The following is an 18,561-nucleotide window of genomic DNA, read 5'->3' as shown; positions in this document are numbered from 1 at the left end:
CTGGGCTTTGCTTTAGGTTTGTTCTGCATGGTTCTACTCACGTTCACCTAAGGCCATGTGTGGAAGAAATTCAGCCAAACAGTGAGCATCAAGCCACCCTCTAACTCTGCAGAGTGTTAGAACGGCCTGGCTCTGTCCGTGGGCAGTGTGGAGAGACCACACACCACCCTTCAGTCCTTTAAAATGTCCTTCAGCTCCAAGGTGTGGCATCTCACAAAGGCAGAATGTGGGAAAGAGACTTAAGACTGGTGCTGTTTCCCTACCATGATGCTGTGGACAATTCTGGACGAGCCAGAAAGGTTCCTGCACATGTTGAGTTGGTTATGCTGGAACAAAATACTCTGTACACTGATCCAGATGTGGCTTACTGGTAAAGCCCTTGTCTAGCATCATCAAAACACCTTGGGGGTGTGGTGGACATACTCTGTATGCTGAGGAACTCTTGATTTCATCCCTGTGACCTGGCAGTGGGAACACAGCCCACCCGACTGGAGGCAAATACTACCTATCTACTTACCGGCATAGCATTGCTGGGGTCTTCTCCACACATAAACTGAATCTTTATTGTAATGTTCCTGGCGGATGCTAGCTTGTTAGCAAAGTTCAGTCTCTGTGGGTATACGTACAGAAGGTTTCTGGAAAAGAGAGAAGGCAATAATCAGTAGTTAATGTCTAGAGTCCGTTTCTGCTTTTGTTTAAGTCCAGAAGTTGCTTTCTGAGATGGTGGAAGAGTATTGTGTTTGTTTTTTTTTTTTTGTGAGACACCATCGTGGTATGCCTTGGCCAGGACCACAGGGGCAGGGGATGATACAGCTCAACAACCGTACTCCAGACCTCAGGTTCAGGAGTTGCTCTATGAGCAGGTGACTATGAGGACAGAGGGTTGTGTCAGCAGCTGTGACATGAACCTCATATTAGCAGATGCTGAAGACAATCATTCAACCGGGTTGGGTCACACTAAAAGTAGGTGACACTATGCTGCCATAAAGTGTCTCCCACTGGAAACAACTGATGAAGTGAGGAGTCATCTGGAAGGTTATACAGCTTTGTTATTTTCCAAGGGGTCTTCTGCAACCCATGTCCATACTACTGTGATGACCCCTTATGTTGTTTTGAGATAATGACAAATGATGTTGGCTTTTTCTGTTAACATTTTTTTAAAATGCATCTGTGTGGAGAAATGGCTCTGTGGTTGAATCACAACCATGAAGAACAGAGTTTGGATCCCAGAAGCCAGGCAACAAACTGGGCATCTGGAGAATGCTTGTAACCCCATATCTGAGGGGAAGGCAGAGAAAGGAGGCTTTGTGCAGCTTGCTGGCTTCCAGCCCAGCAGACCTGAGCTCTCGATTAAGGAATAGACCCTGCTTCCATGGAAAAGGCTGAGAGGGTTGGAGGACACCTGACATCATCTTCTTCATCTTCATCTCAGTGAGCATGCACTTACACCAACACATACGCACACAGACACGTACACTATCTGAATAAATAAATACATTTCTTTAAAGATTTGGCATACTTTTCATTTTTAATACATATATTAAATTATTAATGTTACCAATTGAGTCTACATTCAAATGTAAAGTATGTTTCACTAGAAAAGAGCAAAAGAATTTAGCAGTCAAGTGTGAGGTAAATGAATAGCTGATGGACCTGCTTCTGATGGGCTGTGAAGAGCCCCCCCAAAGAAGTCACTTTGGATCAGCTGAGCACAGACAGCCATGTTATAAATCTAATCCTGGTGAACCACCCAGGAGAGGCAAGTTCATGTTCAGAATCCCTGTCCTGGTCTGGAAAGAGGATGAGGCCAGATTTGGGAAGTAGGTCTCTTCCTACCCCCATTTCAGAATAAGGCTGAGACCATTAGCTTGGGGTGGTTAAAGCTGCCTCCTACGCCTGTATTCTCCAGTCTGTTCTACTCTTTCTAACCTCAGTACTATGTAGTGTTAAACAGGTACTTGGAACAAAGAAGATGGTGGGATAACCAAACCGCTGGGGAAGCTTGGGGCAAACTAAGATAAACAGGCTACTGTGTACCCTGAACGCCTTACACCAGTGGTTCTTGATCTTCTTAATGCTGAGGCCCTTTAAACAGTTCCTCATGTTACAGTGATAGCCCCCTCCTGCCAGAAAGTTATTTTCATTGCTACTTCATAACTGGAATTTTGCTGCTATCAAGAAGCATAATGTAACCATCTATGTTCTCCATGGCCTTAAGAGGGCCCTGTGAAAGGAAGGGGCCGAGACCCACAGGCTGAGAAACACTGCCTTAGAAGGAAAAGGGTTCTACTCCTTTTCCCAAATGTTTAGACCTCAGAACTCGTTTTATTTGGCTGGCCTTTCTCAGTATATTTCAGAGCTTTTACATTCAAGGAAATTACTAGGAGAAACACCAAAATAAAGATGTCTGGCTACAGCAGAACATGGCATATCCAGGAAGAAATTACAACCCAAGGACTCTTCTGAGCCAGGGGTAGGAGTGTAATACTTGTGATCCCAGAGCTCAAGGGGCACAGGCAAGAGCATCATCGCAAGCTTGAGGTCAGCTTGATGTACGAAAGGAAATGCAGACCAGCCAGGGGTACATAGCACAATTCTACCTTGAAAATAAACAATCAAAAGACAAGACAGGACAAAACCCAAGGATTTTCTACTCAAATATCTTGTAGTAAGGAATGCTTTCTGGTAATTCAAGAAGAAAATCAATATTTGGAACTCTAAAGAACACAGGAGCTGTTGGTTTGTGTGGAAAGTTCAAAGGTCATAGGGGCAAATACATAGCATTCCTATGCTTTGTTGACCTTGTCTTTCTAAACTGGGTGCTCACTGGAGACAGGGTGGGGGTGTGAGTCTAGGAGCTTGTAGAGTACACACAGATAGTATCGCTGCCCTGACTCACCTCAGGATTTTTGCCCTTTGTTTTAATCTGTCTTTATCCCGTCCTCTTGTTGGCTCTTATTCCCGTCTACACTGAAAACTTCTCATACTCAAATGAAAAGGAACATAAGACAATAATCTAAATTTCAATGGCCAGAATATTCAATGAGGTTCAAATACTGGCGTGTACACAGACTGTCCAGGAATGTAGATGACAGGCCACGGTACAACAAAAGGAATGGCATAGAATCTGGGGGTCTTCAAGCTGGAGGTACAGAGAGCAAGTCAGTGCTTTTTAAGATGAGAAGATCACAGCCTTGTGAGATGAGGTGGATTCCTCTGTGAGTCAGCCACTGAGAGCAGAAGACCCAACATCTACAACATCTTCTCTGCCCTTTGCTGTCTCAGTGGACCTGCCGATCTCATTCATCAGTCAGAGTAAATCTGATACAGTTGAGGAAGAGGTGCCACCAAGAGAGGGCACCATATATTAATGTATTGAAGGCAGTTTACATTAGTGCCACAAGTTAACGTGTATGTGTGTGTGTGTGTGTGTGTGTGTGTTAGAGAGAGAGAGAGAGAGAGAGAGAGAGAGAGAGAGAGAGAGAGAGAGATGCTGTAGTGTATAATAGTCTTCAAAAGCACATTTATACTTTTCTCCCTTTCATTGATTATAGAGCTGTGATGAACACTTTGGATCTTGACCCTTTGCAATGCAGAATTCTTTTAAACCCTGGAATGCTCCACTCTCATCCTTAGATTAGCTGATAGGCACCGATCGTCCTTAAATTCTGGGCTTGGAGGATTAATGAGCCAGGGTTTGAAAATGCTGTGAAGTAGCTGGGTGAAGGCCTGTAAGCCACTCCAGCAGTGGCCCGCTGCACTGGACAGTGGGGTTCACTGTTACCACTTTCGTCTTAGGCCCCAGAAGGTGGGCACCACAGACCTGTCCCTACAACCCAACACCAGTCAACTGTCTTGCACAGTGCTTCTGAAGGGGTTGCTGGACCTTTGGTTTAAGTGTCCCCAGCACAGCTGCTCAAGATCATGCCGGTGTTGTCTGCACACACACAGCTGAAAAAAAATGTCTTAGAGAATTTGGTCCAATATCCCTTTTTTTTTTGCAGACCATGAAACCGACTCCCAGAAAAGTAGAGTAACTTTGCCTAAAATGTTTTTGAGAAGACTGTTTTCCTAATGACTACAGACAAGAAAGCTAAGTAATGTGTTTGGCAGAGTAGTATCTCTTTATAGAACGGAACGAACAGAAGGGAACAATAATGCTTTCTTTTGAGAGGGAAGATCTCTATGTCTGCTCTGTAATCCAGAGCTTATATCAGAGAATAGTAATCTTAGTCAACAGGCTCATGTGATTTATAGCATAAACTAGTGTTAAGAAAATTGTAAGAATTACATTATTCAAGAACCCGTAAGAAGACAATCCATATTGTAAACAGGAATCCCTTGCATGAAGGATGAAGCTGTTTTGACAGGTTCTGTAGTAACCAGAGGCCTCATGAATGTGGGAGGCATTCAAGCCTAATCTTATTTTTCTTCAAATGTGATCAAAGAAATGTTCTTTACTTGTACACGTCACAGCTTAGAGAGAGAGAAAGCTGGATGTTCTCCTTCCTATGAGTGTTTTAAGGGTCATTCAGAAGGCTTCTCTTGATTAGCAGCTCTAGAGGTTGCTAATTCCTCCCACAGATTCAGCAATACGCCATTTATACATGTATGTATGTATGTGTGTATGTATGTATGTGTGTATGTATGTATGTGTGTGTGTATGTATGTATGTATGTATGTGTGTATGTATGTATGTGTGTGTGCATGTGGTTATTATCTTGCAGTGTGTGACGTCAAGCCTAAGGTCTTACGTGTGCTATGTAAGTACTCTTATCATTGAGCTGTATCCCCAGCCCTCAGCTTACTTTAAAACTCAGGTGATGTCCAGGACTAACTGTGGAGCTGTGGCTTAAACCCTTTTTCTCTCACCATCTTGGTACTGTCTAGTTCCCGTGTGGAGAACAGGTTAGCCCTAAGAGACATTTAAAGCTACAGCGTAAAAAACACATCAGTGTGACTTTTTCTAAGTCTAGTCTGAAACCCTTATTTAGAAGTGTACCCCGACTACTTTCCCCAAAGACAATACTCAAGCACTTTCAAGGGGCTTCTACGGCTCGGCCTGGAGCAAGTCAGCTATCATAGAAAGCATGTCAGCTTCTGTTGGAACAACTGGACAATTTAAATGACTCTGTAGCTAGGCTTCAAGATCACAAAGGCCAGCAGGTAAGGAAGAAAGTGCAGAACATCCTGAAAGCCAAACAGGCTAAAAGGTGGAATAAACCCTCAGCTAGAGCGACAGGCTAGCCACAGGGTGAGGTCCATGGAGAATGTTCATGAGCCAATGAGCTGTCTGTGCAAAGGTGACGGATGATGTCATAGTGAATAGCTTATCGCTGATCAGGTCAGGGGACCATGGCTTCAGCAGGATGGAAACTATGCCACAGGGAGGAAAGTTTATGAAAGTGGAGACAGCTTTCTGGTTCGTAAGAATAGAGTGCAAACTAACCTTCACAGGGTGATCCCATATCTCCCACTCCTGACCCGGGCTTCCTAGACCACTGTTTGAATAAAATATATTTGATTTCACTTGTCAAGGTACACAAGAAAGGTCAATCAGCAAAGCCAGAGCACAGCCTCTGGAACTCTTGGGAGACTTTACCACAGGCTTACCACATCCCAACGAGTAACACAGATCAGCTATCATTGTTCATGACCAACCCTGGACTCTTCTTTTCAGTGAGTATCTCTTTGAAAGTGGATCTAAGGTAAGTCTAAGGCTTAATTTCCATACACAACATTGGGTGAAACCCAAAACTATAACCAAACAAACAAAACAAAAAAACACCAAAAAACCCAAAACAAAAAAACAAAACCCAAAACCAACAACCAAACCAAACCAAATAAAACAAAACAAAAACCTCTGACAGGGCTAAAAATAGGCAGAACCTGAGGACCCGTGAAAGCAGGGGTTGGAAAAGACTGGGCAATGAAAAGCAGTAGGTTTGATTCTGAAATGGAATCGGTGCCAATTTTAGTTTTCTTTCTGTTATTTCAATATGAAACATGTGATGAAGTAATGGTATTTAAATGTACCTTTTTTTAATGTAGAAAAAGTACCGATTTTCTATTGTGTGGGCTGTCTTCCGAGTACTGGTACTGTTGGTAAATTATGTGCTTCTGGAGCAGAGCACAAATGGGTTTTAAGTTCATTTCCTGACTGTTGTGAAAGGGTTGAAGTCAGCTGTCATTCACAAAGATGTCTGTGAGCATGGTGACATCCCCAAATCTAGAGATCTCAGCAGAACTGCAGAGCTCGGAGATCTGGGGTCTGGATCAAACCCTCTGGACTCCTCTCCCCACCCCTCACTTTCTCTAGCTTCTGTCTCTCTCTTGCTTTCTCTGCACCTTTAACTTGCAGGTGTATCTCTCCCTGCCTCTTCCCGACTCCCCTTCTCTCTGTTTTTCTGAATACCACCCCTCACTCTGTCACTGCCTCTGTGACAATCTGAGATGCTCCTCTTAAGATGGTCTCTGGCCACCAGGCCCTTCTGTCATTGAAAACTGTTTCTTAACATTTTTTTTTTTTTTTTGGTTGTTTTTGTTGGTTTAAGACAGGGTTTCTCTGTGTAGCCCTGGCTGCCCTGGAACTCACTCTGTAGACCAGGCTGGCCTCAAACTCAAAGATCTGTCTGCCTCTGCCTCCCAGTGCTGAGACTAAAGTTGTGTGCCACCACTGCTAACATGACACCTGGTTCACAGCATTTGCAAGCTCCTCTATCCCAACCCAAGCAGGCACTGGGCAAGGAGCAAGGCCATTTTATCTCTCAGGATGGATGACAGGCACATTAGAATTCCATAAAAATATCTGAGATACCCCAAATACTAGCTTTTTCAATGCTATGGTAAACAAAACCTCAAAACCAAAACTAAAAGAAAAAATTAAAAATTTTGTCAATTAATGGCAATACTATTGAACTTATTCTGCAGACAATACCAAGAATTCCCTAATTTATAGGCTGTTATGAAGTTATATAGAGTATATATAAAATGAGGAAGTCGGTATATTTTAATATGTATTAAGTAACACATGCTCAGATGTTTACAGCCTAGGGAAATATTAGGTCTTAGATATGGGTTCTGGAAGCTGGGGACAGAAAAATAGCTTTTTCTATCCCAGAAATAGAACTCCCCATGACCCAGCTTTACTGCTTGAGCATACATACACCTAAAAGTGTCTGTATCTTACCACAGAGATACCTGCTCATCTGCGTTCATAGCAGCCCTGTTCACAATGGGAAAGAAATGGAACGAACCCAGATGTCCATCAACAGATAAACAGATAATGAAAATATGGTATATGCGCAGAATTTTATTCAGCTATAAACTATATTATGAGAGCTTCAGGAAAAAAAAAGATGAACTGTAAAATATATTAAGTGAGGTATCCTAGACTCAGAAAGACACATGCTAAATCCTACTCTCATATGTGGATCTTAGCTTCTAATTCATTTATGTTCATATTTATGTTAGTGTGTGTGTGTGGGGGGGGCGAACAGAGGTCAGAAGACAAGAAAGGGAACCTTCAAAGATGGCTGGGTACTAGAGCACACGTGATTTAAAAGTGGAGTGGGGAGTTCTGGGGGGGGGGGCAGAAGGGCTTTAGCAGGAACAGGGAACAGGGAAATGGGGGGTGAAGGGGGCTCAGTTAAAACGTGTGTGGAAATACTATACAGATGTCTGTGACTATGGAAGCTAATAAATCAACAGGGAGATAAAACAACATTAAAAACAAACACAAAAATCCTTCTAGGAATCAGCTCATTCACTCCCCTGCCCCCCACTTAAACTGCACCCCGTCAGCAGGGTCAGCAGGGGAACACTCACTTTTTTAGTGGTTTGGCCCTTCTCTGTCTACAGAGAGTCAATACACTTCTTCTTCTTTTTATTTTTTTTTTTAAGGTAAAAATGAAGAAATGAGTTTTTCTGTGTTATTAGCTTTCTTTTACCCTGAGACATATGTATTGGTTTAATAGTGAACTGGTGCTACAGCCTGCATTAAAGCAGATGGTCTGTACTGGATCCTCCTGGTGTGATACCACCAGAAGAGCCTCACACAGGAAAGCTCTCTGCTTTCTCAGAGCAGCGCTGTGGCCATTTCAAAGTAACCTCGGAGGCAAAGCCGAAGGGCTGAGGCACTGCTGCAGTGGAGATGCAGGTGGGCCAACCGCCCCCACTAGAGGCTTCGCTGCAAACAGAGAAGCGGGTGCCCTTCACTTCTTCAGCAGCCAGAGGGCAAGACTGATGCCAGCAGATGCCCAAATGCCTACTAACATCAGCATCTGTGGTTGCATCATGGCCCTGATGCAAGCCTTCAAAGGAAACTGGCAATCCAGGTACACTATTTCAGCAAGGCAGATAGCTGCAAAGGTGATTCTAGTTTGCCATTCACATTTCACTTCCAGGGAAATCTATTTTAGATGTAATCGGAATGGCTGGCATTAATCCACATTTACAATGTACAGGTGCTGCCCCTCGGTGTCAGAGAGAAGCTTTGGGTTTCTAAATATACAAAGAACAAAGTCAAGTCAGAAATCTCAGAACTCGGATTGGTTTTGGTTTTTGACAGTGTTTCTTCTAGGTAGCCCTTGGCCTTGAAGACAGGTGCCGTCAGGCCCCGCCTTCGGAGCTTAGTGTTTTATGTGCTGTGGAATTACTTAGGGAGCCTACCAACCTAACAGGTCTGTCTTTTTTTAAGTGTAAGTATGCTTTGTAAACACACACTTACGAATGCTCTACAATTTCTGCCATCGCCAGCTGTCCAGAGAGGAGCAAGAGACAAGTGACATCTGCATCACCTGGGAGTCAGCATGACAAGCATGGTGCCTGACATATCCAACTTCAAGAAGCACTGGCCCAAGAGAATTGGTTTGTATTTAATCTGCAGACATAGGAAGCCCAATAGCTGACTGTGATATTTTCCTCTTATTTAGGCTAAGAAGTTCCAGGTCAAAGGTGTAGCTTACTTTTTCAGAAACTGCCAAAAACTTTTAAAAAAATATTTTGTGTATCAACCTTGCCCAGGCTTAGATGGATGTCCCTTCCTTTCTTTTGCACATACAGTATATGGGTTCTAATGAGAATGGCCCCAGAGGCTCATATACTTGAATGTTTGATTTCCAGTTGGAGGACGGTTTGGGAAGGGTTAAGAGGTGTGGTCTTGCTGAAGGAGATGTGTCACTAAGGGTGGGCTCTGAGCTTACAAACCACACCCGGGCCCAGTCTCACTCTTGCCGCAGCCTGCCTGTGGCTCAGGATGGAAGCTCCCAGCTACTGCTCCAGCTTCATGTCTGCCTGCCTCCTTGCTCTCTGCCATGATGGCCATGAACTAACCCTGTGAAACTGTAAGCAAGCCCCCACGTAAATGCTTTAACAGGCACCTTGGTCATGGGATCGCGGTGTTTCACCAGCAATAGGACAGTAACTAAGACGTGATTCCTGTAGGCTCCTTCTGACAGCCTCTCACTGACGTCACAGGGCTCATAAAAGTCAAACTCAGCCTGTGCTGCACCCTGCCCTGCCGTTCTGTGAGTGTGGGTTCACGTCATTATCAGTGCTTATTTTTCGTTTTCAGTGGTCTGTTAGGTCAAGTACGGACTCATAACGGACTTAGTGGAAAACAAAAAATGGAAAGGAAGCCCTGCTATGTGGGGTGAAGAGAGAGGTCCATCTTGAGAATTCAGGCAGAAACAGTTAAGCGTGAAGCCTGTTTCAAGACAGTAGCCACATCTTCCCAATTAACACCGACTCATCATGGAGCTTATGATATGCAACTGGAGATCTTTCTGTTAAGTAAGCCAGATACAAAAGCATAAATATTTCATGTTGTTCTCTGTGGAATGAACATCCCCTGACTTACTTACTTTCTCACTTTCTCTCTCTCTCTCTCTCTCTCTCTCTCTCTCTCTCTCTCTCTCTCTCATATTGTGAAGAGGAAGAAGAGGAGCAGAGAAATGTAATGGGGGGGGTGAACATGGTTACCCAACAATGATACACTTGGAAAGATGTCATTGTGAAACTGGTGGCTAGAATACACCAAATATGCTAATAGGTAGAGAGACAGAAAAGAAGAGGAGCCTGAGGAGCTAGCTGCATCACCATCACCACCACCATCATCACCATCATCATCATCATCAGCAGCAGCAGCAGCAGCTACAACAATGGTTGCTGATCCGACTTCCATCTGTGACCTGATTACAGGAACATCAGAAAACTGAAATCTGATGAACTGATAGGGGACCTACATCACCCCTTTCAAGTGACACCCATGGAACTGTCAGCTCAGCATTGTTGGTATATGTGTGTGTATTCGTGCCATATGCATACATGTTGAGGCCAGAGGAGAATGTGGGCATCCTGCTCTATCGTTTTTCCACTGTATTCCGGGTCTCCTGTCACCCCCAGGGTTTCCTGTCAGTCACCCCCCACTCCTACCCCTTTCCTAGTGTTACCGTTGCATACACAGCCACAACTGGCTTTTTTTTGGCGCAGGTATTAGGGTTTGAATTCAAGTCCTCATGCTTGACAGCAAATGTTCATCACTGAGCTGTCTCTCTCCAGCTCTGCCCATCCTCACCTCTGCCTTCCCTTTCCCCTCTGCCGCCAGCCCAAGGCCTGGTCTTAAAGTTTGAAGGAAAGGTTAGAAATGTGCACGGGATTTTCTCACCACTAAATGTAACTATTAGCCTCAGTGTGCAAATGCTTTAGAAGGCAACGAGCCATTAAGTCGAGGCCCTCCGATTTTGTCCCTATTAAACCATCCTGTTTATATTTCCACAAACAGTTGCATAGCTCTAAACTCATACTTTGAAATAAATATAGCAAGAATATGAAGTAGAAAAGGTAGGACAGACCCATCTCTTGTGTCCTTATACTCTCTCTGGTATTTTAATCTAGTGGGCAAATGATTTTACTTTTCAATTTAAAAAGATACGTCTAATCGATTTGCCATGGTTTCTTATGCCGGGCCTGAGCGTGCAGCTCAGTGGTACGCTTAGCGGCAGGAAGCCTCAACTTCCATCTCCAGCACCCAAAATAAAACAAAACTAAAAAAACATTGTCTTACTATACTGTCAGAATCCAGGCCTCCCCCTCCTGCAGGCCTGTTATGTGGATTTGTACCTGTGGTGTTGTCTGCCTCTCCCACCCACGTCCACTCCTCCCCTCAGAAAACCCTACACAGCATCTCTTGGTTGCTGTGATTCCCGCTGTGAGGGCCCAAGGGCAGGCCATTGGAGGCCTGAAACCACAGGGCATCCATTCTTGGAGAACTGTTTAATATCTCTGTTCTAGAGAGAAGAGTGGATGAATGCTGACCCTTGGGGACTTCAGTAGATAAGAAAGTTGAAACTAAGGGTGAAAACATTTAAAAACAGAAGGTCCCCTTCTCTCTCCCACATCAGAAAAAGAAGAGAGAATAGTCCTTCAGAAGGCTAATCCGTCAGAGGAGAGTTAGCCCTGTTGAAGCCTAGTTTGGAAATAAACAAATAAGCAGACAAAGGTGCATTTACTTCCCATTTCCTGGGAGGCAGAGGCAGGAGGTCACTTCAGCCCAGAAGTCTGGAGCCAACCTGAGCGGGCTAGTGAGACCCTGTCGGAAATAGTGATGACAAACACTAGTAAGAATAGAGACACCAAAGATGGCTGCCGGATTTTAGGGAACTCTCTCTAGTCTAGACAAACCAGCATCACAGTGAACTACAAGCTGGAATTTGCCTTCACTTAATTACCCCTCCATACCTTCTCCTCAGTGAGCCTTGACCTGAGGCTCTCTGAAAAGACAGGGTCTTGTGAACCTCTTGTTGAATTCTATAAGTAGGACCTATGGGGGTAAAAATAGCATTTATGACCACTAAAAAGCAAGACTTTTAATTAGAACAGTCATACAGGAGTAGCAACTGAAGCATGGAAGATCCAGATGAGCATAAAATAAGGAGCATGTCCAGACCACGAACTGTACAGCCAGCGGCCACGCACAGAGCCTGTCTTCACGTTCCTCACTGCCCCATCTGCACGTCCCACATATCCTTTGCTCTCCTTCAGCTTCCTGCACCAGAGAGTTTGTACAAGTGTAGGTTTGTACAGCACACTACTGCCCCAAGGAGTAGACCCTATTGTGAACCACTACCTCAAGGGAGACTTCCCTCTGAGTGTCATGGGGTGCACATCTAAGCCTCTTTCCACCTTCCCAAAAAAGTGCTAAATGCTGAGAAAGAAGACAGAGCTGGCAGTCAGAATAAAACCTTTTGAAAAAAAAAAAAAACAGATTTCTTGTAGCGCTGGGGTTATCCTCACTTTTTCTTGGCCTTGTATTTAAGAGGTGAACCATAAAAATGTGTGGGCCTTTAACAAAACAGTGTATCTGCTTTCTAATGCAAAAGGCAGCTGCTTGCCTGACACCAGAAGTGAGATAATTGTGCCCTCTAGTGGCTGAATGGTGCACTAAACTCAGAGCTTAGGACTAAAATAAACTATAAGGCTGTAAAGAAAGGTCATTGGCTATCTTCTGAATTTTTCCATTTTTAGAAGGAAAGAGGGATGTTGAGTTTGGGAGCAGGACATCAGGATGTGGGCCCCGTGTCCCTCATTTACACGAGGCTGAGCTGGTTCCAGAGCCAGGAATCATTTTTGTTTCCGTTCCTTGGCTATTTCAAACAGCTTGATTTTTGCCTACTGCCCAGCTGAGGTAAATGGTTTCTTAGTGATTTCTGGCCACTGCTTGCTAAGCCCAGTAAAACTAATGCCTAAGTTTTCTCTCTCCTTAAATACTTATTCAAAGGCCAAAAACCAAAAAAAAAAAAAAAAAAAAAAAAAAAAAAAAAAAAAAAAAAAAACCCCCAAAACAAAAAAAAAAAAAAAAAAAACCAAAAAAAAAACTGTCCAATAAACAGACAAGCATGAAGTGTGTATGTTAAGATATTCCATTATAACATAATTGTAAAGCAAAAGGCTCCTTCCTCAGCACAGAATAAGTCAGGAAAATGTGTATGTTAAGATTGAGTACAGCTCTGAAAAAGCAAGAGGGAGTTCTGAATATTCATAAATAGCACCCTGCACACCAGGCTTCTCAGGAGAAGCAGGAGAGTGCAAGGGTCATGCTCTTTAATGTATGATAGGACAAATGTACACACATCCAGTTCACATCTGCACGGAAGCATAATTGAATGGCTGCCTCCAGTGGTCCACAGCTGGCCTGAGGTATGGAGTATAACACTCCTTTCATCGCTTCTGTTCACTGTTGTTTCTCAAACAACTAATGAAGCAAAGAAGAATGGAGGGTGCCTTGGATAGAGATGTCAGTAGAGACACATTTACGGAGGTTTAAAGAAACAAGGTCTAAACTTTTTACGCGTGACCAAGATTCCTTGATAATGATGCTGGAGTTAGCACACAGGCAAGTGGGACGGACGCATCACAGCATGAAGAGCAAGCACCATCCTCCTGTGGGAGGGATGTGGTTGCTGGGTTAGAGACTACCTGTTCTTTGACAAATGCATTTGACTGCAGTCTAGGTGTAAACTGGGATTGCTTCCCAAGTCAAGTGGATGAAGGGGCGGGCCGCTCTAAGCCACAACAGACCTTTGGATGATGCCATATAGTGGAGAACCTAACTGACGGTGGACACAGTGGGTACAGCCACTTTTTAACAAAGGACAGCTCCTGGGGCTCCTGAGCAGGGCCCTTCAGAGTACGACCAGACACCGTGGGACATGCTCACACTTCCCTCCAGTACTGAAAAGATCCATTCTAGAAATAATGATAACTGGGTTTAAACTGGAAGTCTATCTTATTGAAAACAATCAGGTTCCATGCAAGGGCATGCCCTCTGCCCCAATTCTTCCAGAGTACCTTGGGTTCCTAGGAATCCTAGTCACTAAACCCTAGCTCCCTGATGATCACTTGAAATCAGCCCTGCTCTGAGCCTTTCTCTTCTCCACTAATGCTAGCCTCACAGAATCCATTAAGACATCACAGGGGCACTGGAGGCACCTCCTTATTAGGCCAGATCAGACTTTCTGGTCTGAGAACACACAGCTGAATAGGAGGAGGCCTGGAAACAGCTAATTATCCATCAAAGAAATTGTGTTCTGACTGACAGGCTTGCTCTCAGCAAGCACAGTCCTCCAAAGTGGTCCAATAATTAGATAAACAAGACTTCGGAGGCTGGGCTGAGAGATGAAAATGCACTTTATGTGGCTTGCTTTAATGTAATCACTACTTAAAAGGTAAGCATGGTGTTAACAAGCTCATTACAAACCCCGAGCCTGTGATCTCTGCACACCCTCACAGCGGCAGCCACCTGATAAGAAGGCCATAGAGGTCTTGCTGGGGCTGGGCCCCAATTCACACTATTTTTATTCTGTTCCTACCACGAGGAAGCTGGTACGTCTACTGCCAGCTGTGTTGGGCATCAGGAAAAATATGCTGGGAGTTGTTCCAATGTATTCTTAAACAAACAGCTAGTCTTAAAAAAAAAAAAGTCTGGTTATGGAGACAGGAATGCAAGCTCAGGCTTGGACTGTCTTCTTTGTCAATCTTAGCTTCCCACTTTTGTAATTCTCTTGGTGACTTCTTAGAGCTGTTTTCCTGGGTCAGTCTCAAAGGATACCTGTCTAGTTAAGTCCCTTCATAGACATTGATACTGAGGGTCAAATCCATCCTTCCTGTTGGTAGTGAGAGCTTGGATGTGGTTTCAGAAGACCACGGTCTCTGATGTGAGAGATCCAGTCAGTTTTGGGGAGTAGCACTTCTCAGTATGTGAAGTGATCCCCACCATCTGAGCCAGAATTCATATTCTGAATGCTCCGTGCTTGAGAAGGCTGAGTGGCTCTGTTGGGATGAGCCTTGGCCTTTTCTTATAGCAACTTGTGTCTGGTAGAAGTACCTGGGGTAGAGTCCACACAGGACTCAACTAGAATGGTCATCCACAATGAGCTTGGCAGAAGACAGTGAAGAGGCACAGCTAACAAAGGAGTTACCTGAGGAGGAGGGAGGAAGGCAAGGTTTGACTTCTGACATTCCCTCCCTTCCCTGCAAGGAAGTGCCACAGTCTGGTGAAAATGACAAATCTGACCCTGAACTTCTGGCTTTGTCCATGGAAGCATTCACTGTTTGGCATACCGGATGCACTTATCCTCTGTAGGTGATAGCTATATAAAGTATTTATAAATTAAGCCATATATCACATTCGTGAGATTAAGTTTCAAAGGAATTATCCTTGAATTGATGTGTTCTTCGGAGTCCATTTTCATGTATTTAATTTCCTTAAATTTTGTGGCGATTGAATGGAAATGTCTTCCCTAAGTTCATACATTTGAATGTTTAGTCTGAAGTTGGTGGAACTGTTTGGGAAGGATTGGGAGGTGTGGCCTTGTTGGGGAGCTGTGTCACTGGAAGTGGGCTTTGAGGTTTAAAAGCCGGCTCCATTCCCAGCTATCTGTTTCTCTTCCTTTGCTTGTGGATCAGATGTAAGTTCTCAGCACATGAGGACCATAAAAGAAGTACTAAAATTTAACACCATAAGAAGTTAAGGCAACATGCTTTCTAAATTCCTTGAAGTTTTCATGTTGAACGATTCCGGGTCAAGTTTGTTACATGTCTGTTTCCACAAGCATGATGTTAAGGTACAGTAGCATAGAGCCAAGAACAGGATTCTCCTTCACCAGCCTGGAAAGAAGTGCCTTCCATCGCTTCTAAGAGTGAAGGCCTGGTTTCAGAGGAGTGGCCTTAACCATTCTATGGCACAACCAAAGACCAGCAGCTCTATGTTTGCAGGCCTGTTTCTCAGGACGCCATGCTGGGTGCAGGGTAAGCTGCCTAGACTTGTCCTCAGCACTGGCACACTCTGAATGGCTCAGTGCACAGATGCGCTCCAAATCCTGCAGCTATGTGATTAAAGGATAATGTCTGTAGTAAATGACTCCTGTGGGTGATTAAATGCTGGGGTTGGGGGACCAGTTGGATAGCTATAGAATTCACTTGGTACAAGTTTATTCCCATGCTACAAGCTTCCTCTTCCAATTAAAGGATAAAGTTTTCACAAAGATGGAGACAGAATCTGTAAGCAAACATGGTCATGCCTTCATCTTCCTCAACGGAGTGGAGAAATGGAATGACTTTCTATAAATACTTGGCTCTTTAAGGAGGGAGACTGAAGGCTGACTTTGTGTTGAAGAAAATGAGGAGTTGCTTCAGGAAGGATAGAGTTGGGGGTCCTGTTGCCTCACAAGCTCCAGAAGGAAGAACTCCATTTCTTACTGTGTGGCACCTGAGTGTGTTTCTCATGGTAACTTTTTACTTAGCTCACTGGTCACCTGTCCTTTCCAGGCCTCACATGAGTGAACCTGTAAGATGCATGTGTGGCAGGGATAGGTGGGCTGGCTCTAAAACTCCTTGCATGTCACACAGGAAAGCATGGGTGAGTGACTAGAGAGATGGGAGCTCTCACGAACTGCTAGGAGGATATATACTATTCATTTTTTTTTTTTTTTGAAAAAGAAACAATATGAAAGTTACTAAAAACAAATGTCACCTGCAATCCAGTAATTTCACTGTTAGGCATATTCCTAAGGAAACTTTTCACACACATTCACAGAGAGACAAGATAAAAATCTGTCACTGGAATGAACGAGTAAAATACACAAATGTTGAGGCTAGGTGGAATGCCTCTGCAGCTAAAAGTACAGGTTGCTCTTCCAGACAAACCATGTTCAATTCCCAGCACCCACATGGCAGCTCCTAATGCTCTGTCACTCTAGTCAGGGGGAACTGCCTTCTTCTGGCCTTCATGAACACCAGACATACATGTAGGCAGGACACAAATACACATAAAACTAAATTAATTTAAAAGGAAAGCCACAAACATTAGGGTAGAGAGACAGCTCACCCAGAGAATTTAAAAGGAAAACCACAAATGTTTGTGGAGATGTAGCTCACCTAGAAAGAGAGCTCGTAGGCTGAGTGCTTGTCATACAAACATAAAAACCTTGGCTTGACACCCTCTTTCTACCATGGAAAACCCAAGCGTGGCATCATTTGTCTACAATCCTAATGCTGGGAATTCAGAAACAGGAGAGCCATTGAGCAGAAAGTCTAGTCTAATTTTTGAGTTCAGTTCCCAGTGAAAGACCTTGTCTCAATAAACAAGGTGTATAGCTCCCCAAATGGACCTCTGCGCCCCCTCCCCCATCCCCACGCACACTCAAACCCACAAATACTTAACAAAAGGCAAGTGAAAAAAAAAAACCTCAAAATGTTTACCAATTGGACTGAATAAATAAAATATGGCCTCTTTAGTCAAAGGAATAGTACGTAACAAGAAAACCAATATGGCTCTACATAGATCAGTATTCATATTTTAAAAAAGTACAAGCTGTTTAGAAGTTTTCACTGGTTAAATACACAACAACATGACTAACGTTGAGCATAATTCACTGAGTTAATAAAATGTGAGGATGCATAGTAAGACTCAAAAGAAAAAAGAAAAACACAATTGAATGAAAAAAAAAAAAAACCCAAAGCACACAATATGTAGAGTGTGAGGCCCATATGAATATAAACATAACAGCATCAGTATGCAGAGGTGTGTGTGTGTGTGTGTGTGTGTGTGTGTGTGTGTGTGTAGAAAGGCACACATAAGCTCATGATAGTAGTTGCAGAGCATGGGCTGTGGTATGAAGGCAAAATGTCCCTTACAAGCTCCTGTATCTGAGAATACTGGTCCACAGCAAGGGGTGCTGATTGGAAGGTATGGTCTTTAGTGGGTGGAGCATCTCCAGTAGAAGTGTGTCACTGGGGGCCAGCCCCGACTGCCTGCTCCCTGTCTGCTTTCCACTTGACCATGATGTGAGGTGGTCCTCTGTACAGCTGTACAGCCCTCCACCATGAGCCACTGCCATCATGTCTTCCACTCTCTGTATGCCCTCAAACTGTGAGTCAACTGAGTCCCTCTTTCCCTCCCTCCATCCTTCCCTTTTTCCTTCCTTAAGTTGCTTCTTGTCAGGTGTTTGGTTTCAGCCACAAGGGAAAGAAGTACCACAAACAGCAAGCCATTACTGACTGTGAGAGCAGTAAGACCTGATGAGATGTTTTATATGGAAAGCAAACCCCACACAAGGATGGCTGAGAAATGATGCTTCATTCAGCACTCTCCCTCACATTTCAGAAGCCTCTCGAAACAATGCTTTGGGTAGATGTACACTGTCAGATGGTTCTTTAAATTCCCTAAGAGTCAGGGGCATGAGGCCACTTGGAAAGAGAGCAACCACACCTTCAGTTCTATGGTATCTCACTCTTTTGCCATTTAGTATGGTAGCCGTGACACTTACAAGAAAATTAGTTGAAACAAAGTAAGATAGCCCTTTGATTTTGTCTATTGCATTAGCCTAACAACCACACACTAAAACACTGGGCAGCATCCAGGGAATATTTCTGTCTAAACTGACTTAGGTTTCCTGGATAGAGCTGGATCTTCAGCTAAAAGCCTGTGTGTGTTTCATTTGGTATTGCTTTTGCCTGTAATCAGACTGGCCTGGAGCTCACCATGAAGCCCAAGCTGACCTC

The 18,561-nt window shown here is 43.9% G+C and overlaps 1 protein-coding gene across 2 annotated transcripts in view; it reads right to left on the bottom strand.

The window, feature by feature from the left end:
- The window catches only part of Dock8 (dedicator of cytokinesis 8), a 192,763-nt gene that overhangs the window by 80,604 nt on the left and 93,598 nt on the right, over positions 1–18,561 (bottom strand). For both annotated transcript variants that reach the window (XM_034504951.3, XM_076918617.1), the window contains one exon: positions 518–635. In XM_034504951.3, the coding sequence (XP_034360842.1) occupies positions 518–635 (118 nt within the window). The remainder of the gene's footprint in view (positions 1–517; positions 636–18,561) is intronic.

Source organism: Arvicanthis niloticus, chromosome 1 (genome assembly GCF_011762505.2).
Source record: "Arvicanthis niloticus isolate mArvNil1 chromosome 1, mArvNil1.pat.X, whole genome shotgun sequence".
Classification (NCBI taxonomy): Eukaryota; Metazoa; Chordata; class Mammalia; order Rodentia; family Muridae; genus Arvicanthis; species Arvicanthis niloticus.
The sequence above is the reverse complement of the archived record's forward strand: the minus strand, read 5'-3'. Positions and strand labels throughout refer to the sequence as shown.